The sequence below is a fragment of the Nilaparvata lugens genome, chromosome 9, assembly GCF_014356525.2.
Source record: "Nilaparvata lugens isolate BPH chromosome 9, ASM1435652v1, whole genome shotgun sequence".
Lineage (NCBI taxonomy): Eukaryota > Metazoa > Arthropoda > Insecta > Hemiptera > Delphacidae > Nilaparvata > Nilaparvata lugens.
Genome location: NC_052512.1, coordinates 43,442,120 through 43,466,694, shown reverse-complemented (window position 1 = coordinate 43,466,694; position 24,575 = coordinate 43,442,120). Strand labels below are relative to the sequence as shown.

The 24,575-nt window shown below is 34.7% G+C and overlaps 1 protein-coding gene across 3 annotated transcripts in view; it reads left to right on the top strand.

The window, feature by feature from the left end:
- Window positions 1-9,849, top strand: part of LOC111049938 (OTU domain-containing protein 7B) — a 43,727-nt gene extending 33,878 nt beyond the window's left edge. For all 3 annotated transcript variants that reach the window (XM_039435934.1, XM_039435933.1, XM_039435935.1), the window contains exons 8-10: window positions 4,014-4,183; window positions 7,549-7,770; window positions 9,434-9,849. In XM_039435934.1, coding sequence (XP_039291868.1) covers window positions 4,014-4,183; window positions 7,549-7,770; window positions 9,434-9,760 — 719 coding nt within the window. In that variant the 3' untranslated portion in view covers window positions 9,761-9,849. The remainder of the gene's footprint in view (window positions 1-4,013; window positions 4,184-7,548; window positions 7,771-9,433) is intronic.
- The last annotated feature ends 14,726 nt before the right edge of the window (window positions 9,850-24,575 follow it).

Below are 24,575 nucleotides of genomic sequence, written 5' to 3'. Positions count from 1 at the left end.
TTATATATTATAGCCAAGGACAACGAGGACTTTAGGATTTTAGGATTAAGGTTTTTATCAATAATAAAATTACACAGAAAAACATTTGATGCATTTCAGGCAATTTTACCCATAATTACCCACTTTTCATATTCAATGGTAACTGTAGGAAAAACTTAATGTGAAATACGTGCGCAAAGTTCCTCTGCTGCGCTCAAGAAACCATTCCGCCCTCGCCTATGGCTCGGGCGTAAACGTTTCTTTCGGTGCAGCAAACTGTCACTTTGCGCACTAGTTGCACAAATAACTATACTGTATTTCTAAATATCGGGGGCACCGAGCTTTGCTTCGGAGTACAAAAGTATAGAAGCAAAAGCATAGGTAAACTCTGAAAATTATTATATACTCTATAGTGTGGTCCACGTTATAATGGCAGTGTACAATTGACAATACTGTTGCTGTCCTTTTCTATCATACAACAAAACAGATAGCACTATCTCTCTCTAGCTTTGCAATGTTGTCAGTTTGCCAGAATATTTTATTTTTACTTTTGACAGTGACTGTACAAAAGTAGACTAACAATTCTCAGCCGCCATTTTTTTTCTTCTATCAAAATACTTTGGTACACAAGTCGTGATTTAAAATGTGTATTCTTGAAACAATGAAATTATTATTAGATAAAATTTAATGGGACGAATTGAGTAACAGCTGTGTACACTCAGTGGCAAAATGGAGAGACTTGGCAACGTTTTTCTCCTATCTTTCTTCACTGCCATTATAACGTGGACCTCACTATACGTCTAGAGCAACAAGAGGCCCAGCCCAAATATCTACTAACAGATTTAATAATTGTGAAATATCGAAAAAAGGTTATACTTTAGCTAAGAATACGAGTCCAATTATATGAACAGAATGGAGGAACTGGAAATTTTGAACTCAGAAGAATGAAGCACTGTATTATTTACTAATTGACCGAACGTAGTGCGGTCTATGTTTCAACTCGATTTGCTTTTGTTTGTATGTAACGCAATTACGGCCAAACGCGTTGATACAATCCTATGACATTTGGCAGGAATAATCCTTTTTCAACTGCGCGTCGATGTATAACTTACACAAGGTTTATTGACATTTTAAAAATAATATGAAAAGAAGAGGAATTCCCCATACTCTGATATCTATATAATTATATAAAAGCGAAATGGCACTCACTCACTGACTGACTGACTGACTCACTCGCAGAACTAAAAATCTACCGGAGCAAAAACGTTTAAATTTGGTAGGTATGTTCAATTGGCCCTTTAGAGGCGCACTAAGATATCTTTTGGCGATATTTCAACTCTAAGGGTGGTTTTTAAGGGTTTAAAGTTCTTTTAGCATGTATATTCTTCTTATTCCAATATCTTAAAATTATAATTGAAATGCCCATGCCATATGTTAATATAGAACTATAATCTAGATAGAGTACCTCTTCGAAACAGTTGTTCTGGTTAGTAAATTAAAAATTTTGCCAGGTTGTCATTAAGTTGAGTTGACTTTGTTAGGTTGGGACCAAGTTGAAGATTGAAATGCATTTATCCAGGACCTCCTAAATACAAATTTATCCAATTAGCCAAAATTAGCGTTTTCTCAGCTTTTCTGCGTTTCCTCACCTTTTTCAATAATTGATGGAAACATATTAAAAAAAAATTCAGTACACAGGTTAAGCTGAGGTGGAAGAATTTTGTTCGCCAAAGATACGCCGATATAGTAACCGGTGTTTTTCGAGATCGATTGACATAATACGTTCAAATTCGGTACAGAGGCTCCGCTGAGGTCTACATGCAGGCGAGCGAAGCGAGCCCGCTGATCTCATTTATGGACAATCCAGTCGGGGGTCCAGGGGGCGGAGCCCCCTGGCTAGACGGATATGGCGAGCGAAGCGAGCCTGACGGCTAGTTACTATATATATATATCATTTACTTTGAAGATAGGATCAATCAGTCTATAGAATTATTCATAATCAATCAGCTGACAAGTGGATTATTCATTGCATGCATTACACAGATGTCTGGCCGTGTCTATTTCTATAAGGTAGAGTTTCAATATTTTTACTGATGTGTGCCCATCAGTATCAATATTCCAACATTTGAAAAACAAAAATTCAATAGGTGATTGAAAATGAAATAAAAAGTAATTAAATGAACTGAATAACTCTGAAGAAATTATAATATTCTTGATTGGAAATAGTTATTTGTGCAACTAGTGCGCAAAGTGACAGTTTGCTGCACCGAAAGAAACGTTTACGCCCGAGCCGTAGGCGAGGGCGGAATGGCTTCTTGAGTGCAGCAGAGGAACTTTGCGCACGTATTTCACATTAAGTTTTTCCTACAGTTACCATTGAATATGAAAAGTGGGTAATTATGGGTAAAATTGCCTGAAATGCATCAAATGTTTTTCTGTGTAATTTTATTATTGATAAAAACCTTAATTTATTGTCAAATTGAATAAAAATGTTGTCGTTGGTTATAATATCTAATACTAATAATTAGCGCGTTGTGCTTGGTTGCACCTCTGCTCACTATAGCAGCCACAGCAGTCACTGTTACCAACTTCATTTTGATTTTGCTGCACTGTTGCTCCATATAACCCACTAAGTATTTTGCGTTGCCATGTTGCAAATCTGGAGTGCAGAAAAATTTTTCCCGCACTAGAGCGGAAAAGTGATTCTTTGCGTTCTGTAATCAGTGCAGCAATGGCCACTTTCCAACGTAACTGTAGGAAAAAATAATTTTAAAATAGTTCAGGAATATTTATATCAGATGGAAAGATTGAAGACGGAACTGGATAAATTATCATATGGGATAACAATTCAAACGTGAACTGAGTTCATTAACATAAGTGAGATTTTGATCTTTGAGAAAACAAATAACAGTTTTTAAGAGTAAATTATGATACAACTGTGAATTGTTATTCAACTGAATCAACTAGAACAGGTGACATTAGATACTTGTGGATGAGAAAACTGCGTGAGGTCTACTGTTCACTGAACTACTAGTTTATATTCATTTATTGATACACAGAACACAATTTTCTAATATTTTTCTTCCCCGGATTTGATCTATACACTATAAATAAGCTAGTCCAAAAAGTAGGTTATGTTCCATACACTTTTGAGCTCCAATTTTCAGTCCAAACATTTGAAAACAGAAAAGTTCAAATTTAGATTGTTTACAAACCAAATTCAATAACAAAATAACACCATAGAGAAACAATAACATAAGTAGATATCCCATGGTATAGGGCGTTTATGTCGCAACTTTTACTGTTATCTCAAGCCGATTACTGTCGATTTTTACTGTTTTGTTGGGGTGAGAGTGTATGAACGGCACAATATGAGAGACTACCAGTGTCACACAGCTTCACGGGAAAGAACTACGTGGACTATCAGCTTGAGATAACAGTAAAAGTTGCGACATAAACGCCCTATACCATGGGATATCTACTTACGCTATTGTTTCTCTATGCTTCCACTTATTCAATTTATGCATCACATATTTCATTTTGTAACGATTGTAATTGACCGAGGTCAAAGATTCAAGTCGACGGTTTGGCATTTTTCTCAATGTTTAAATGTTTGAATGTTTAAATGTTCAAATGTTGTATGTTTATATGTTGCGCATTTATGGCGAAACGCGGTAATAGATTTTCATGAAATTTGACAGGTATGTTCTTTTTTTAATTGCGCGTCGACGTATATACAAGGTTTTTGGAAATTTTGCATTTCAAGGATAATAATATAAAAGGAAAAAGGAGCCTCCTCCATACGCCAATATTAGAGTAAAAATCAGACTATAGAATTATTCATCATAAATCAGCTGACAAGTGATTACACAGATGTGTGGAGAAGCCAGTCTATTGCTGTATTTCCATAAGGTCTATAGTTTCAATCAGGTACTTGTGAATGAGAATACTGCGTGAGGTCTACTGTTCACAGAACTACTAGTGTAATGATTGTAATTGTAATGATTGTAATTGTAATGATTGTATTGTTGTAGCCTTGGCTTCTGCGATTCCCCTGACTGATAGCAGTAATGAAATTCTGCCGATTCAGTTCAGCATTGACCCAGAACTGCGAGAAGATTTCGGAGCCAAAATGGAGTTGACTCATCCTGAGAGTGTCACACTTCTACACAAGTACTTAGACGTCATCCACATAGATGATCAGGTATTCCCTGCATATCTATGTATCCTACACTATTAAACGAGCAATTTCTGTTCATATGTTTAGATGTTTGTTGTATTTCACCGGATCTCGAAAACGGCTCTAACGATTCTCACGAAATTCAGAACATATTAGGTGTATAATATGTGAGCAGGGACGCCTCCACTGAATATGTAAGGGTGGGAAAATGAAAAACAAGAAAAGATCGTACAGGTTTTTGATATTTAAACCAAAACAATAAATTATTTATTACAAAATTAGAATTATAATTAGCAATTACGAAATAATAATAAACAGATGAATTTTTCAAGGGCTACTCGCTTTGCTGCTAGTGAAGATTCATTTGTTGTGGTTATGAAAAATTTAAAACAATGACTCAGTAGTCACCTACCTTTATGAAAATGGCTTCCCAAATTTGGCATCCACTGGTTGAAACGCGACGTTAATTATTAATTAAAAATCAAAAAAACTGATCTAATGAAGTGGGTTCAGATCCCTTCCTATTCAATAATACAATTCTCTTTAAGGGCATGTCGATAACAGAAGATGCGTGTGCCTGTGTGGGAGATCAGCTGTGTAATCATTCAAACAGCTTACCGTATCTCACGAGAAATATTATCTAGAAATTTTATTAGACTCTATCAAAATAATCTGATTTGTTGACATGACATGGTTCATCACTCTAAATTAGAGTATATCATAATATTCAAAGTTAATCATTATAACAGTTTTAAGTCATTAGTGAGTGTTATTTTGTTATTCAATTTGGTTTGTAAACAATCTAAATTAGAACTTTTCTGTTTTTAAATATTTCGACTGAAAATTGGACCTGAATTCAAGTGTATGGAACATAACCTACTTTTTGGACCATTTATAGTGTATAAATCAAAATTCGGGGAAGAAACAGTTTTGGGATGTGTCTGTTTGTCCTTCCCCAATCATTTTGAAGAATTGTGCTCTGTTTATCAATAAATAAATAACGAGCGAAGCTCTGTGCCCCGATATTAATATAATAAAGTAAAGAATCGGCTTATACATTTAGGGGATAGGAAATTCACGAATGACGCATCATCACTATGGTATCACCTTGAATGATACAGTATCCCCACGATATGATACAGTATCATCTCACCTTGATACACAACATTATCACGTCTCAACTACTCAACTGATTAACTTGAAATTTTGCATTGAGATTCTTTATCCACCGAGGATGGTTATAGGCCTATTTTCAATTCTTCAAGATTTTATTACGTCAAGTTTCAGGTTTGTAAAGTTTAAAAATAGACATGGGTTACATGCTAGTTTTGAATACATACAAATTTTATAATCTTTGTTTTTTCTGAAAACGTATATTTTTAGGGCAGGTATCTGAGCTCGTGTTTTAGCTAAGTTCTAGACTTTAAACAGCTGGAGTCAGAATAGTTATTTGTGCAACTAGTGCGCAAAGTGACAGTTTGCTGCACCGAAAGAAACGTTTACGCCCGAGCCGTAGGCGAGGGCGGAATGGTTTCTTGAGTGCAGCAGAGGAACTTTGCACACGTATTTCACATTAAGTTTTTCCTACAGTTACCATTGAATATGAAAAGTGGGTAATTATGGGTAAAATTGCCTGAAATGCATCAAATGTTTTTCTGTGTAATTTTATTATTGATAAAAACCTTAATCCTAAAATCCTAAAGTCCTCGTTGTCGTTGGTTATAATATATAATGAATAATAATTAGCGCGTTGTGCTTGGTTGCACCTCTGCTCACTATAGCAGCCACAGCAGTCACTGTTACCAACTTCATTTTGATTTTGCTGCACTGTTGCTCCATATAACCTACTAAGTATTTTGCGTTGCCATGTTGCAAATCTAGAGTGCAGAAAAATTTTTCCCGCACTAGAGCGGAAAAGTGATTCTTTGCGTTCTGTAATCAGTGCAGCAATGGCCACTTTTCAACGTAACTGTAGGAAAAATAATTATCTTTCCAAAACGGGGCGTAGCACTACCTCTGTAAACAAAGCCGTAGGGCATTCGTGTGTCGTCAGCACAGGTAGGGCTTCTACACCAATGAAAATTCGTTGTTTTCAGCTGATCTATATCAGCTAGTGTTTTTATTGGTGTAGGAGCCCTACCTATGCTGACGTCACCAAGAGTGCACTATGGCTTTGTTTACGGAGGTAGTGGGCGTAGTCGCAGCTTTTATAACAGTAGTCGCAGTTTTTATTTTCTCATTTCCATAATTGGAAACGTTTTTCATTGACTAATTAAACTTTCCTATATAATAATTATTTAAAATAGCTGAAACTTTACACTATTTGTTTTATTTTGTGTTCAATTTTTACTCTCCTTGCCCTATTACCATAGATAAGGAAAGTATTGATTTCCGAAAAAAATTAAGGTACCCCAATTTCTAAATTTCTATACGTTTCAAGGTACCCTGAGTCCAGAAAAGTGGTTTTTGGGTATTGGTCTGCGTGTGTGTGTGTGTGTGTGTGTGTGTGTGTGTGTGGTGTGTGTGTGTGTGTGTGTGTGTGTGTGTGTGTGTGTGTGTATGAGTGTATGTGTGTCTGTGTACATGATATCTCATCTCCCAATTAACGGAATGACTTGAAATTTGGAACCTAAGGTCCTTGTCCTATAAGGATCCGACACGAACAATTTCGATCAAATGCAATTCAAGATGGCGGCTAAAATGGTGAGAATGTTGTCAAAAACAGGGGTTTTCGCGATTTTCTCGAAAACGGCTCCAACGATTTTGATCAAATTTATACCTAAAATAGTCATTGATAAGCTCTATCAACTGCTACAAGTCCCATATCTGTAAACATTTCAGGAGCTCCGCCCCATCTATGCAAAGTTTGATGTTAGATCCCCAATTATCAGGCTTTAGATAAAATTTAAACAAAACATTTCAAGTGGAAAAGATTGAGCATGAAAATCTCTACAATTAATTTTCAGTAACATTTCCACCTAAAATTGAAATTGTGATTATTCAATTGCAAACTGTTGGCAACTTAGATCTTAGAATAGTAGACTTGTGATGCGCGTGCACACTAGCGTCAGGTGATCAATTTTCATAATGGCAAGGAAAGTTGTGTGAGTGCGCCACACCAGATTTTTCAGCTTTTCGAAATTTTATTCAAACGTGGACTGTGTCTACGCCCCGTTTCGGAAAGCCAATTTTCTGACTCCAGCTGTTTAAAGTCTAGAACTTAGCCAAATCCGAAGCTCAGAAACCGGTTTTAAGTGCTATTCAATTTCTTATTTGTAAAATAACACCATAGTACCTTTTTGATAGGTTTTTAATATAAAATAACAAATTTAAAAACACAAATCTTTGTTTTTTGTTTAAATTTTGAAAGCCGTCTGTTTTTAATGCAGGAAACAAATAGTGGAGGTGGAGGTCTGTTGGGCAGTATTGGCAAATCGGTTGGTCAGCGGTTGAAATTCAAATTGTCGCGCGCAAATTCGCAACGACAAAATGGCGGACAAGGTCTGATGTGTGCCGCCATACATCTGGAGAAACGACTCGACTATCTAGACAGGATGCTCAACAACTACCTCAATACAGCCAGGATACGCTACCACCAGGAACAGGATAAGGTTGGTCAATTGAAATTATAGTGAGGTCCAAACTATGGTGTTGTGTATCAAGTTGAGAGGATACTGTATCATCAGTATTGATACTGTATCATTTTGTGTTGATATTGTATCATTGACCGAGCGAAGTCGATGGTTTGGCATTTCTCTTAATGTTCAAATGTTTATATGTTGCGCTTTTACAGTGAAACGCGGTAATAGATTTTAATGAAATTTGACAGGTATGTTCCTTTTTTAATTGCGCGTCGACGTATATACAAGGTTTTTGGAAATTTTGCATTTCAAAGATAATATGAAAGGAAAAAGGACCCTCCTTCATACGCCAATATTAGAGTAAAAATCAGACTATAGAATTATTCATCATAGATCAGCTGACAAGTGATTACACAGATGTGTGGAGAAGCCAGTCTATTGCTGTATTTCTATAAGTTCTATAGTTTCAATCAGGTACTTATGGATGAGAATACAGCGTGAGGTCTACTGTTCACAGAAACACTAGTTCATGGTGATACTGTATCATTTTGTGATGATCTATAGTGAGGTCCACGTTATAATGGTAGTGTTTGATTAGCAATGGTATTGCTATCCTTGTCTATCATTCAACAAAGCAGATAGTGCTATCTCTCCCTCGCTTTGCACTGTTGCCTGATTGTCTTTTAACAATGTAGAATTGATGATTAATTAACAAAATATTTCATCTTTATTATGAAAATTCATTATGAGTTTACTGAAAAAAATAATTTATTGTCTAATAAAATATAATTGATTATTTTAAATGAGAATGAACAGTTAATATTACATCAATAAACCTGTATCAGCTACAGTCTATAGAAGGCATTGATAAGACAGGATCGGCAACGTTGTTCTCCTATCTTCCTCCACTGCCATTATAACGTGGACCTCATTATTGGTCCATTGAAATTAGAATCAACTATCGAAATATTCTATCAATGTATCAATTATATAAATTCTTTCTACTATCAATATAATTATAAATATTGACTATTCATATATTTTTCTTTGATATATTGGTTTTTTTAATTTATTGAATATTGATATAATATATTTCTTTAATATATTGATTCCATCAGTTTATCAATAGAAAAGAATGAAGTAGAAGTCAAACTGTTTATGAATGTATCACTTCAACTTTTGCATATCTTCTTCTGTCTTCTCCTATCTCCTTTTTCTTCTTCTTCTTCTTCTTCTTCTTCTTCTTCTTCTTCTTCTTCTTCACCAGTCTTCTTCTTCTTCTCCAGTCTTTTTCTTCTTCTTCTTCTTCTTCTTCTTCTTCTTCTTCTCTTCTTCTTCTTCTTCTTCTTCTTCTTCTTCTTCTTCTTCTCCTTCTCCTTATTCTCCTTATTGTATCAACAGTGCAATTTACTTGGATTTATACTTGTTGTCACCATGAAAAATTGTGGATAGATGCAATTTTATCAAAGAAACTATTTGAATGTGGTGCTGGTGATGTAAAAACAGTCTGATTGTTTCAAGGAATTGAAATTATATTTAATCTTCTTCTTAGAAAGTGCAAGCAATATACAATATTCATATACAAAACTTGAAGAAGGTTCCTCACATGGGCAAAGCCTGTCTGCAAAGAACTTGAATTTTTACTGGTTGTTACCTACTATGGAAAGTAGTGAATAAATTCTTTTTTTTTCAGAAACTATTGGAAGGTGCTGCTTCATCAACAGTGCGATATGGCGCTGGTAACTCACAGTTCTACACTGATGCAGACAGCGAGTCACACGACAGAGTGAGTCAGCTGCAACCAGTCAAAGCACCAGTCAACCATGACACCACGGTGTACCTGTGCAAGTCAACGTTCTACGACACCAGTCAGCTGTGTGAGACACCGGGATGTGGCTTCTTTGGCAACCCACAGACAGGTGGCTACTGTTCAAAGTGCTTCCAACAGCAAAAACAACAAATGGCATCCGAAGTGGGACTGGCATCTGAAGTGGGACCTACTCCCTCCTCAACTGTATAGTCCAGGGTTTGCAGCATTTTTATGCTGGGTTGTCTCTAACATGTATGATTGGTATGTATAGCTATGGTATTGTCTTTTTTTCATTAGGACTACTCTTGAAAAGAAATAAAAAATGAAAATCTTTCTTTGAAAATGTAAGACTTTCAGGCTCAACTCACACTTACACTACTCAGTCGAGAAGAGACTAGTCGAGAGCATGTGTTTCCAAATGGTGACACTCAGACCAGTCTATTCTAGTCTCTGTGACTGTCAACATTTGAAAACACATGCTCTGGACTAGAGTCAAGTCTCTTCTCGACCTGAGTCGCCTAAGTGTGAGTTGAGCCTAATACTTTTAAAATTGTACTTTTAAAAATAAGAGTAAGACTTTATTAGGTATATTTTATTAAGGTATACTTTTTAATCTTGCTTAAAAAAATTAAAAGTACAGATTGATGCCAATCAAGTATAATAAAATTACTTGATAATGGCATCATGGCTTAAACATGTTGTGAGTTAACAATTTAAACGGTACTTAGATTTTTATTTTTTATTTCTAGCATACAGTATGTTCACTGATGATTGGGAATTGATCTTGTGCATAACAATTGGTGCCCAACATTGGATACTGTATCAAGTTGAGATGATACTGTATCATTTTGTGGTGATACTGTATCATTTATGTTGATAGAGAGGAAAGATATCATAAGAATATATGCCATGATTTGTAGAATTCATTCAAAGTTTGGAAGTTTTGTGTCAAATTATGGTGTTATGTATCAAGTTGACATGATACTGTATCATTTTGTGGTGATACTGTATCATTTATGTTGATAGAGAGGAAAGATATAAGAATATATGCCATGATTTGTAGAATTCATTCAAAGTTTGGAAGTTTTGTGTCAAATTATGTTGTTATGTATCAAGTTGACATGATACTGTATCATATTTTGGGGATACTGTATCATTTATAGAGAGGAAAGATATCATAAGAATATATGCCATGATTTGTAGAATTCATTCAAAGTTTGGAAGTTTTGTGTCAAATTATGGTGTTATGTATCAAGTTGACATGTTACTGTATCATATTTTGGGGATACTGTATCATGTGCTGTGATACTGTATCATATTGTGTTGTACTTGGAGTTGAATGAAATCAAGGCAAGTAGAATTTGTTGGAAAAGTGGTTGAGGAGTGATATAGAGGAAAGATCGCATAAGAATATACACCATGATTTGTAGATTTCATTTGAAGTTTGGAAGTTTTGTATCAAATTACGGTGTTGTGTATCATTCTGTGTTGATACTGTATCAATTCGTGTTGATACTGAAATCAAGGCAAGTAGAATTTGTTGGAAAAGTGGTTGAGGAGGGAATTTGTTGAAAAGCTTTATTTCTTATTAAGCTCCTATTGCATAGAATATTTTTTCTTAAAATAAAATTTGCAATAAGAAGAATAGTCAAATGTTTCAAGTTTGTTAATATATAAAACAGGCAAGCTTTCAAATTTATAGAAACTATGTACAACAGTATAATTGTGTCACTTAGTAATTAAACTTATGCCAGATGTTAAGGGAATCATTAAACCTTGTTGTTTACAATAATTTTAGTTTACATTGTTTGGTGAAATGTGAGAAGCTTATAATTAAATAATTAATTAATCACTATATTATTACACAATTTAAGAAGTTGTTTTAACACTCTTATTAATTAAACAATGTTCACAATATAATATTACCTTCAGGTGCTTCTATCATGGAGAAACTATGGCATAAGAAGATATGACTTGGTTCAGAGTTTGGAGGTTTTGTATCAAATTATGGTGTTGTGTATCAAGTTGAGATGATACTGTTTCATATTGTGGTGATACTGTATCATATTGAGGTGATACCATAGAGAAATGATAGCATAAGAAGACATGCCATGGTTTGTAGGATTCATTCAAAGTTTGGAGGTTTTGTATGAAATTATGGTGTTGTGTATCAAGTCGAGATGATACTGTATCATATTGTGTTGATACTGTATCATGCTTGTTGATCAAAGTCTTTGATGAACAAATAAGTCATATTCTCTATAAAACATTAAATAATATACATAGATAGCTATTAGTATGTTTAATGTTACATTTATTTTACATTATTTTTGTGTTCAATATTGTTGTTATTAACATCTTTAATATCATCTCAATAGTTATTTGTGCAACTAGTGCGCAAAGTGACAGTTTGCTGCACCGAAAGAAACGTTTACGCCCGAGCCATAGGCGAGGGCGGAATGGTTTCTTGAGTACAGCAGAGGAACTTTGCGCACGTATTTCACATTAAGTTTTTCCTACAGTTACCATTGAATATGAAAAGTAAGTAATTATGGGTAAAATTGCCTGAAATGCATCAAATGTTTTTCTGTGTAATTTTATTATTGATAAAAACCTTAATCCTAAAATCCTAAAGTCCTCGTTGTCGTTGGTTATAATATATAATGAATAATAATTAGCGCGTTGTGCTTGGTTGCACCTCTGCTCACTATAGCAGCCACAGCAGTCACTGTTACCAACTTCATTTTTGATTTTGCTGCACTGTTGCTCCATATAACCTACTAAGTATTTTGCGTTGCCATGTTGCAAATCTGGAGTGCAGAAAAATTTTTCCCGCACTAGAGCGGAAAAGTGATTCTTTGCGTTCTGTAATCAGTGCAGCAATGGCCACTTTTCAACGTAACTGTAGGAAAAGAGTATTTTTTTATGTGTTTTATCGATGTGGTTAATCATGAATTCTTTTGATTCAAAATTTTAGCTCAGCTAAACTTTTAATTTAAGCTTTATTCACATTCTTTGATATGATCAATGGTTTTAAGCTCCCAACGATTTATAAGGTTGATTCATACTTATCAGCTGTATAGTGAGGTCCACGTTATAATGGCAGTGGAGAAAGATAGGAGAAAAACGTTGCCGATCCTCTGTCTTATCAATGCCTTTTATAGACTGTAGCTGATACAGGTTTATTGATGTAATATTGACTGTTCATTCTCGTTTAAAATATCAATTTTATTTTATTAAGCAAGATATTATATTTTTCAATAATTTCATAATGAATTTTTATAATTGAGATAGTTAGACGATCTGTAACAGACCAAAGCGAGAAAGAGATAACGCTATCCGCTTTGTTGAATGATAGACAAGGATAGCAATACCATTGCTAATCAAACACTGCCATTATAATCTGGACCTCATTATAGCTGTCTAGTGATGTCCACGTTATAATGGCAGTATTTGATAAACATTGGTGTTGCTATCCTTGTTTATCATTCGACAAAGCAGATGACGCTATCCTTCCCTACCTCTGCACTGTTCCAAAAGTTTGGAAGTTTTGTATCAAATTATAGTCTTGTGTATCAAGCTCAGATGATACTGTATCATATTTTGTTGATACTGTATCATGTGTCGTGATCTTTGTATCATCTTCCTATAGTGGGATCCACGTTATAATGGCAGTATTTGATAAACATTGGTGTTGCTATCCTTGTCTATCATTCGACAAAGCAGATAGCGTTATCCTTAACAACCTTCCAGATCGTTTTTCAACAGTGTAGAAATATAATTAATTAACAAAATATTCAATTTCAGGTATGGAAGTGTATTCATTAAATATTTTTTCTTGATTAATTAAAATATAATTGATAGTTTAAAACAAGAATAGGCAGTTGATACTACATCAGACAAACCGGTATCAGAGTTATCCTCTACAGAAAAAAGTGACAAGGCAGAGAATCGTCAACACTGTTCAACTATCTTTCTCCACTATCATTATAACGTGGACCTCTCTATAGTAATATAATACTACTTTCTGAAAGCTTTTAATATCATTCTTATTTTGCGTTTTAACATCACATTTAAATGATATTGAATTTTTGTGTTCAGTCAAATCGGATCGCTTTAACAGAATATTAATGAAATGAAGAAAAAGAAGAAGAAGAAGATAATCATATTTATTATCAAAATGTATTATTAATAATGCTATTAATTAGAATCTTCAGTCAAACTTTCTTTTATAGTTTTTACTTTTGATCTTTGTCAATAAATTTTAGTTTATTTTTGTTGTAATAACTGTTAACATGATGTGTAATGTTTAGCATGAAGAAAAGATAGCATAGAAGAAGATATACCATGGTTTGTAGAATTCATTCAAAGTGTGGAAGTTTTGTATCAGATTATGGTGTTGTGTATCAAGTTGAGATGATACTGTATCATATTGTGTTGATACTGTATCATGTGTGGTGATACCACAGAGGAAAGAAGAAGATATACCATGGTTTGTAGAATTCATTCAAAGTGTGGAAGTTTTGTATCAGATTATGGTGTTGTGTATCAAGTTGAGATGATACTGTATCATATTGTGTTGATACTTTATCATGTGTGGTGATACCACAGAGGAAAGAAGAAGATATACCATGGTTTGTAGAATTCATTCAAAATTAGAAGTTTTGTATCAGATTATGGTGTTGTGTATCAAGTTGAGATGATACTGTATCATATTGTGTTGATACTGTATCATGTGTGGTGATACCACAGAGGAAAGAAGAAGATATACCATGGTTTGTAGAATTCATTCAAAATTAGAAGTTTTGTATCAAATCATGGTGTTGTGTATCAAGTTGAGATGATACTGTATCATATTGTGTTGATACTGTATCATGTGTGGTGATACCACAGAGGAAAGAAGAAGATATACCATGGTTTGTAGAATTCATTCAAAATTAGAAGTTTTGTATCAAATCATGGTGTTGTGTATCAAGTTGAGTGTTGATACTGTATCATTTTGTGGTGGTACCTTAGAGAAAATATAGCATAAGATACCTCTAATGCTAATATTTTCAGTATGGTTTTAGTTACTCATCTTCAAGTTGCTAAATTATCTTACTGTTATGAGGTCCACGTTATAATGGCAGTGGAGAAAGATAGTTGAACAGTGTTGACGATTCTCTGCCTTGCCAATACCTTCTATAGACGGTAGCTGATACAGGTTTATTGATGTAATATTAACTGTTCATTCTTGTTCAAAATAATTGACCGAACGAAGTGAGGTCTAAGATTCAAGTCGACGGTTTGGCATTTCTCTCAATGTTTAAATGTTTATATGTTGCGCATTTACGGCGAAATGCGGTAATCGATTTTCATGAAACTTGACAGGTATGTTCCTTTTTTAATTGCGCGTCGACGTATATACAAGGTTTTTGGAAATTTTTCATTTCAAAGATAATATAAAAGGATCCTTCATACGCCAATATTAAGAGTAAAAATCAGACTATAGAATTATTCATCATAAATCAGCTGACAAGTGATTACACAGATGTGTGGAGAAGCCAGTCTATTGCTGTATTTCCATAAGGTCTATAGTTTCAATCAGGTACTTGTAAATGAGAATACTGCGTGAGGTCTACTAGTATTTTATTATGCAAAAAATTATATTTTTCAATAATTTCATAATGAATTTTAAATTCATTATGTTAAAGGCTGATCTGGCAACAGAGCAAAGCGAGAAAGAGATAGCGCTATCTGCTTTGTTGAATGATAGACAAGGATAGCAATACCATTGCTAAGCAAACACTGCCATTATAACGTGGACCTCACTGTAGATGTATAACTTACTGTTACAATTTGTGCCATAATAATAATAATAAATATTTTAAATTCTCTAATATAAATTCATAAATTCATAAATTCATGTATTGAATTCTACAGAATTTTGTTACACTACTTGTGTTCAAAGAATGAAGGAATTTTCAACTTGTGAAACATTCAAAAATCTGAAAAACAATTTTTCCTACAGTTACGTTGAAAAGTGGCCATTGCTGCACTGATTACAGAACGCAAAGAATCACTTTTCCGCTCTAGTGCGGGAAAAATTTTTCTGCACTCCAGATTTGCAACATGGCAACGCAAAATACTTAGTAGGTTATATGGAGCAACAGTGCAGCAAAATCAAAATGAAGTTGGTAACAGTGACTGCTGTGGCTGCTATAGTGAGCAGAGGTGCAACCAAGCACAACGCGCTAATTATTATTCATTATATATTATAACCAACGACAACGAGGACTTTAGGATTTTAGGATTGAGGTTTTTATCAATAATAAAATTACACAGAAAAACATTTGATGGATTTCAGGCAATTTTACCCATAATTACCCACTTTTCATATTCAATGGTAACTGTAGGAAAAACTTAATGTGAAATACGTGCGCAAAGTTCCTCTGCTGCACTCAAGAAACCATTCCACCCTCGCCTACGGCTCGGGCGTAAACGTTTCTTTCGGTGCAGCAAACTGACACTTTGCGCACTAGTTGCACAAATAACTATTAATTGAACATTTTTGGAAAATTACCAGAATTCCTATGAAAAATTGTTGTCTCATGCCATTTTCTTCAACGTCAGGTCCACGTTATAACGGCAGTATTTGATCAACATTGATGTTGCTATCCTTGTCTATCATTCCATAAAACAGATAGCGCTTTCCTATTCCACCTCTGCACTGTTGCCAAAGTTTGGAAGTTTTGTATCAAATTATTGTGTCATGTATCACACTCAGATGATACTGTATCATTTTGTGGTGATCCTTGTATCTAATGAGGTCCACATTATAATGACAGTATTTGATTAACATTGGTGTTGCTATCCTTGTCTATCATTCTACAAAGCAGATAGCGCCATCCTTTCCTACCTCCATAACGTTGCCAAATCGTGATTTAACAATGTAGATAATATTATAAATATGTACTGAATATTCAATCTTTATTATGTAAAATATTATTAGGTCATTAGAAAATATACCTTCATGATGAATAGAGTATCCTATTATATTAAGCGAACTATTTCTGTATTCTTATATCTGGTTATTTATATTCAACGGATCTCGAAAACGGCTCTAACGATTTTCATGAAATTTGGAACATAGTAGGTTCATGATATAAAAATTCGATTGCACTAGGTCTCATCCTTGGGAAAACTCGCTGAACGACATTAAAAGGATAATTCATCCTTGGCTGAAACAGCTGTGGATGGTAAAAAGTGAGTGAGCGAGTGAGTAGGTGAAAAATCAAAATATTGCATCCCCGAAATTCATAAGATGACGTATAGCCAGCTGTGAAATATAAACACGATCATTTTAGAGAATTGTGTTCTGTTTATCAATAAATAAAAATAACGAGCAAAGCTCGGTGCCCCTATATCAAGACATTATTTTCAACAAGCTGGAACAGTTGATATCACATCAGATATATATCGGTATCTGCTATCCTCTATGGCATTGACAAGGGCAGAGAATCGACAACACTGTTCTCCTATCTTCCTCCACTGCTATTATAACTTGGCCCTTCACTATATACATAATAATCATCCCCTCTGTTACCCACGTTAATTACAAAGGCTGGTCACATACCGATTAGTCAAGACAAGACATGATCAGACACGTTTAGTCACAATACTTCACATAGCTGCTTATTTATTTATTTTTCCTACAGTTACGTTGAAAAGTGGCCATTGCTGCACTGATTACAGAACGCAAAGAATCACTTTTCCGCTCTAGTGCGGGAAAAATTTTTCTGCACTCCAGATTTGCAACATGGCAACGCAAAATACTTAGTAGGTTATATGGAGCAACAGTGCAGCAAAATCAAAATGAAGTTGGTAACAGTGACTGCTGTGGCTGCTATAGTGAGCAGAGGTGCAACGAAGCACAACACGCTAATTATTAGTATTAGATATTATAACCAAGGACAACATTTTTATTCAATTTGACAATAAATTAAGGTTTTTATCAATAATAAAATTACACAGAAAAACATTCGATGCATTTCAGGCAATTTTACCCATAATTACCCACTTTTCATATTCAATGGTAACTGTAGGAAAAACTTAATGTGAAATACGTGTGCAAAGTTCCTCTGCTGCACTCAAGAAACCATTCCGCCCTCGCCTACGGCTCGGGCGTAAACGTTTCTTTCGGTGCAGCAAACTGTCACTTTGCGCACTAGTTGCACAAATAACTATATTCATGTCATTGACAATTACAAATCATTAATTATAATAAATATAATATGATTGGGAGAAGACAACAGGCATAGCCCAAAACTGTCTTCTCCCAAATTTTTACAGATAAAAGTTTCAAAAAAGAATAAGGTGTTAAGATTTCACTTTCACTTCAAAAAGTCCAATTTCCACTTCAAAACTAAATACTAACCTAAAAATTTTGATATTTAAAAACTGATTAAAAACAAAAAAGTTGCATGGTTGCCTGTAAAGTCGGTATACGGGCGAAAGTTTTACGTGACAACGACTTTGAGTGGTAAAATAATTTTTAATGTGAATATTCATTCGTATAGTAGGAAGAAGGATGAAATAATAACTCACAATGAGAGTGAGTGAGAGGCACGCGTCCCTTCCTCTCGGGCATGGTTAGCCCGCGCCCACCTAAGAGCGAGAGAGACAACCATTGACTTGACATTTTGAATTAGTGGCGCAGTCGCAGGAGATTGCTTTTGGCGCCTGCGCAGGTTGACTGCTCCGTTTCACTCTCTCTCCAGATGCCTTCGGGTTGCGCGCCACTGCTCCTATTCGTGCTCTTTCCAGACGACCGTGAACCGAAACGAACGCTCTCACTCGCTCTCATTGTGAGCGCATAACGTGGGAACGTAACGCAGTTTCTTGAAGTGTCACCCGGCAAACCAATTAACAAGACGTTGTCACATCAAAATATTTCACTCAAATCTCTACAAATTGGAAATTTTTGAGTAATTTTTGCAAACTTATGACGCAACACATACTGATTAGTCAGTGCAATTAGACATGACTCCATAAGCAACTATGTTAAGTATTGTGACTAAACGTGTCTGATCATGTCTTGTCTTGTCTTGCCTTGCCTTAGACTGGTCACACACCGATTAGTCAAGACAAGACTAGTCACGTTTAGTCACAATACTTCACATAGCTGCTTATGACACAACACACACTGATTAGTCATTGCAATTAGACATGACTCCATAAGCAACTATGTTAAGTATTGTGACTAAACGTGACTAGTCTTGTCTTGACTAATCGGTGTGTGACCAGCCTTTTAGACATGATCAGACATGTTTAGTCACAATACTTCACATAGCTGCTTATGACGCAACACACACTGATTAGTCATTGCAATTAGACATGACTCCATAAGCAACTATGTGAAGTATTGTGACTAAACGTGACTAGTCTTGTCTTGACTAATCGGTGTGTGACCAGCCTTTTAGACATGATCAGACATGTTTAGTCACAATACTTCACATAGCTGCTTATGACACAACACACACTGATTAGTCATTGCAATTAGACATGACTCCATAAGCAACTATGTGAAGTATTTTGACTAAACGTGAATAGTCTTGTCTTGACTAATCGGTGTGTGACCAGCCTTTTAGACATGATCAGACATGTTTAGTCACAATACTTCACATAGCTGCTTATGACGCAACACACACTGATTAGTCATTGCAATTAGACATGACTCCATAAGCAACTATGTGAAGTATTGTGACTAAACGTGACTAGTCTGGTCTTGACTAATCGGTGTGTGACCAGCCTTTTAGACATGATCAGACATGTTTAGTCACAATACTTCACATAGCTGCTTATGACACAACACACACTGATTAGTCATTGCAATTAGACATGACTCCATAAGCAACTATTTTAAGTATTGTGACTAAACGTGACTAGTCTTATCTTGACTAATCGGTGTGTGACCAGCCTTTTAGACATGATCAGACATGTTTAGTCACAATACTTCACATAGCTGCTTATTACGCAACACACACTGATTAGTCATTGCAATTAGACATGACTCCATAAGCAACTATGTGAAGTATTGTGACTAAACGTGACTAGTCTTGTCTTGACTAATCGGTGTGTGACCAGCCTTATAGTGATCAAAGTTTTTACACTGGAGATATATTTCTTCTCACAACCACCTCTAACGTTTATTTTATTATTTTTAGGTATCATCTAGCTCTTTAGTTGTATAATAATCAATTTGGTTCAATTTAATTTTTATATCAAAATCAAATTTTGATATTTTTTTTAATAATTGATGTTGTGATCCCAAATTCAGGTTTTTGTAGAATTTAGACATTGTATTTTAGTAAATATTAATTGTTTTGCTTTAAAACCTGACTTCTCTGGTCGAGTATTTGAATTCAATTCATGACCTTATTACTTTTAAATAGAGAAAACATTGCTAAAGAAGATATGTATCATGCTTTAATGATACTTTATCATGTTGTAGTGATACTGTATCATTTATGGTAATATGCCATGGTAAAGGACCGTTATGTTGCAAATGTGAGTGTCAACTGAAGCCGTTAGTTCTATTAGTTGTTGTAGATATGCCATGGTTTGTAGAATTCATTCAAAGTTTAGAAGTTTTGTATCAAGTCATGGTGTCGCGTATCAAGTTGAGATGATACTGTATCATATTTTGGTGAAACTGTATCATATTGTGGTGATACCATAGAGAAAAAATAGCATAAGAAGATATGCCATGGTTTGAAGAATTCATTCAAAGTTTACAAGTTCTGTATCAAATCATGGTGTTGTGTATCAAGTTGAGATGATACTGTATCATATTGTGTTGGTACTGTATCATGTGTGGTGATACTGTATCATTTATGTTGATACCATAGAGAAAAGATAGCTCAAGAAGATGGTTTGTATAATTCGTTCAAAGTTTGGAAGTTTTGTATCAAATCATGGTTTTGTGTATCAAGTTGAGATGATACTGTATCATATTGTGGTGATACTGTATCATTTGTGGTGATATGCCATGTTAAAGGACCCCTATGTTGCAAATGTGAGTGTTAACTGAAGCCGATAGTCCTAGTAGTTGTTTTTGGTGAAGCTATGTGACGCTGGTAGTCTCTCATACTGTGCCCTTCTCACACTCTTACACTCCCAACAACACACTAATAATAGACAGTGTATAGGGTGTCTATGTTGCAAATGTGAGTGTTAACTGAAGCCGATAGTCCTAGTAGTTGTTTTTGGTGAAGCTATGTGACGCTGGTAGTCTCTCATACTGTGCCCTTCTTACACTCTTACACTCCCAACAACACACTCATAATAGACAGTGTATAGGGTGTCTATGTTGCAAATGTGAGTGTTAACTGAAGCCGATAGTCCTAGTAGTTGTTTTTGGTGAAGCTATGTGACGCTGGTAGTCTCTCATACTGTGCCCTTCTTACACTCTTACACTCCCAACAACACACTAATAATAGACAGTGTATAGGGTGTCTATGTTGCAAATGTGAGTGTTAACTGAAGCCGATAGTCCTAGTAGTTGTTTTTGGTGAAGCTATGTGACGCTTGTAGTCTCTCATACTGTGCCCTTCTTACACTCCCAACAACACACTAATTATAGACAGTAGTCGACAGTAATCGGAGAAGACATATGAAACATAACGGTTCTCAACCTTGGGATATCTTCTTATTCTATATTTTCTCCATGATATTTCCACTCATCAACCCAATTAGAGTAGGCTTCATAATATTTTTAGTCAATTTCTATTAAAAATAATATTGTGAAATTCACATAATATACACCCAGTTTTTTGCACAAACGTCTGTTAACTTTTAATCCCGATTAAATACCACGAGAACCAATCAGAGAAGTCTTCTTCTCAGATATACCATCTCTGATTGGTTCTCATGGAATTTAATCAAGGCTCAACTCACACTTAGGCGACTCAGGTGCAGAAGAGACTGGACTCTAGTGGAGAGCATGTGTTTCCAAATGGTGACACTCAGACCAGTCGATTCTAGTCTCCGCGACGTCATCATTTGGAAACACATGCTCTCCACTAGAGTCCAGTCTCTTCTGCACCTGAGTCGCCTAAGTGTGAGTTGAGCCTAAGATTTAACAGGCTTTTGTGCAACTGGGCCTTAGTCTAACCAACTGCCTTAATTAAACTCATCTCACCAATACCTTAATTAAAATTAAATGTATATTTTATTCAAAAATATAACAGGCTTTTGTGCAACTGGGCCTTAGTCTAACCTACTGCCTTAATTAAACTCATCTCACCATTAACTTAATTAAAATTAAATTTATATGCAAGAATATATTTTTTTATTGAGATGTACACATGCATTTTATTCATGATATTGTTGTTAATAATAGTTATTGTTGTTGATTTTTACCTCAATGCTTCTAATAATTTGTTGTAAAAGCATGGAATCAATGTATTATTATATTAAATAAATTGAACACTTGTTAATTTCACATGTTATATAGATGTATCCAATATGAATAAATGTTTACGATTAAAAAAATGTTTTTGTTCATTTTTTGTGCAAATTACTTTTTTGATTTTCCGCTGAAGACTTCTATCTTAGAGAAAAATCTTCTATCAGCATAGCACATCAAGATTTATGCCATGGTTTGTAGAATTCATTGGAAGTTTTGTATCAAATTATGGTGTTGTGTATCAAGCTGAGATGATACTGTATCATATTGTGTTGATACTGTATCATCACCTTTTTGAAGGTGATGAGGGCATAGGCTATCATGATACTACTGAGATAGATGACCTTTTCTTATTCGAACCACAGAGATATGAATTAGGCCTAACCAATAACAACATGTTAAATGTTTTCCATACAAATATTCGGAGTATAAATAAGAACTTTGAAGAGTTATTACACTATTTAAATAATATTAATTTTAAATTCCATGTGATCGCTTTGTCCGAGACTTGGATTAAAGATGATGCATAATTTACCTATAATCTTGAAGGCTACAATGTTATACAGAAAAAATGTAAATATACAAAATGTGACGGAATATGTTTATTCATAGATAAAAATTTTGATTATGAAATCATTGACTTGAACATTGATGAATCAAATACCATATGCATTTCATATTCATTGAATTATAAGAAATACACAATTATTTCTATTTACCGATCACCAGCTCGTAACATAAATAATTTTTTCCTACAGTTACGTTGAAAAGTGGCCATTGCTGCACTGATTACAGAACGCAAAGAATCACTTTTCCGCTCTAGTGCGGGAAAAATTTTTCTGCACTCCAGATTTGCAACATGGCAACGCAAAATACTTAGTAGGTTATATGGAGCAACAGTGCAGCAAAATCAAAATGAAGTTGGTAACAGTGACTGCTGTGGCTGCTATAGTGAGCAGAGGTGCAACCAAGCACAACGCGCTAATTATTATTCATTATATATTATAACCAAGGACTCGCCTACGGCTCGGGCGTAAACGTTTCTTTCGGTGCAGCAAACTGTCACTTTGCGCACTAGTTGCACAAATAACTATATTGCAAGTTTGGATGCATGCCTGGAAAGAATAAAAGAAAATTCCAATGTAATTATACTAGGTGATATTAATATAGATATTCTATCAAATAATAATTTATCAAATGAGTATTTGAGCGCCTTACACATGAAAGGATTCAAGTCTTTTATCAACAAACCAACACGGATAGGTGATGAGAATGGTTCATGTATTGATCACATTTTTTTCAAGGAGGATAAGAACAATAGAGATACATTGTATGGTGCAATTATAAAAACAAACATAACTGACCACTTAAGTATTTCACTGCATCTGAGTGAAACCATTAATAATAATGCCATCTGAGGGGAATGGACAAAAAACATAATAGATTACGATGGACTAATTACAGATTTACAGAGATAAGACTGCTATTTGTATACAACTAAATTTGCCATAGGTGTCTGGCTAAATTTCAAATTACACGGCTTGACCGATTATTTAGGTTGCCGACCAGTAAGTATCATAGAGCCTAACCTCAAAAATTCATTATTTTATATAATTAAATAAATAGCAATAATATTCCTTTCTATTTGGCTGTTCGAATTGTAGCCAGGATACCCGTTATTATCTAGTCTCTAGCTTGTTGATATCACACCCGACAATAACAAAGCAGCTGTTCGCTTGAGACCTATAAAATCTTTCCATTTAGCGATTTTGCCAATTATTCGAGGTATTCTGTTACAAACTGTAACCAACCTCCACTCTCTACAGCATACAAAACTGATTACAACTCCAGTCCCGTCCATAGAGAGAAGTTTCTATAACAATTGCATGGAGTTTGACAGGGTTTGCTGGGTTAGAGATGGGTCGGCAGTAGATATTGGGCTATTGTGCATCGGGCATTAAATTGGTTGAATGGAAGTGTTACAGTGATATTTATAAAAAATCTATTCAACCATATATAAAGCTGGATTCTCACAATGATATCAGTGAAAGTGAAAATATAATGTCCATGGGTTTTAATGAGACAATACATACTTGCTCGACTGTGCTGTGTGTGAATAGTCCAATCAGAACTCATGTAAATTATATTTACATGGGTAAATAGGCTTCCCGTTCTACCTATGCTAACAGTGGTTTGAATAAACAAACAATATATTAAGATGGATTTTTGCGTTTTTTATTAAAAACAAAATTTACTTAAGCTGGGTTTACACCAAAGTTATTGACAAAATTAATGTTAATAACTTAATCCTTATAGATTCTATTACATTGAACGGAACTTGACAAACACATATGTTCATCATGTGTATGATAAGATATGTTCAATCTAATAGAATCTATAAGGATTAACATTTTGTTATCAACTTTGATGTAAACGCAGCTTTACTCTTGAGTTATTGAAAATCAACTTGATAAAATAATGTACAAAGATTGTAAACAAGACGTGTCTTTATTTAGAAATGAAACAATTACAAATTGTGTTTGTTATTTTATATTTTTTGAAAACATATGTTTCAGT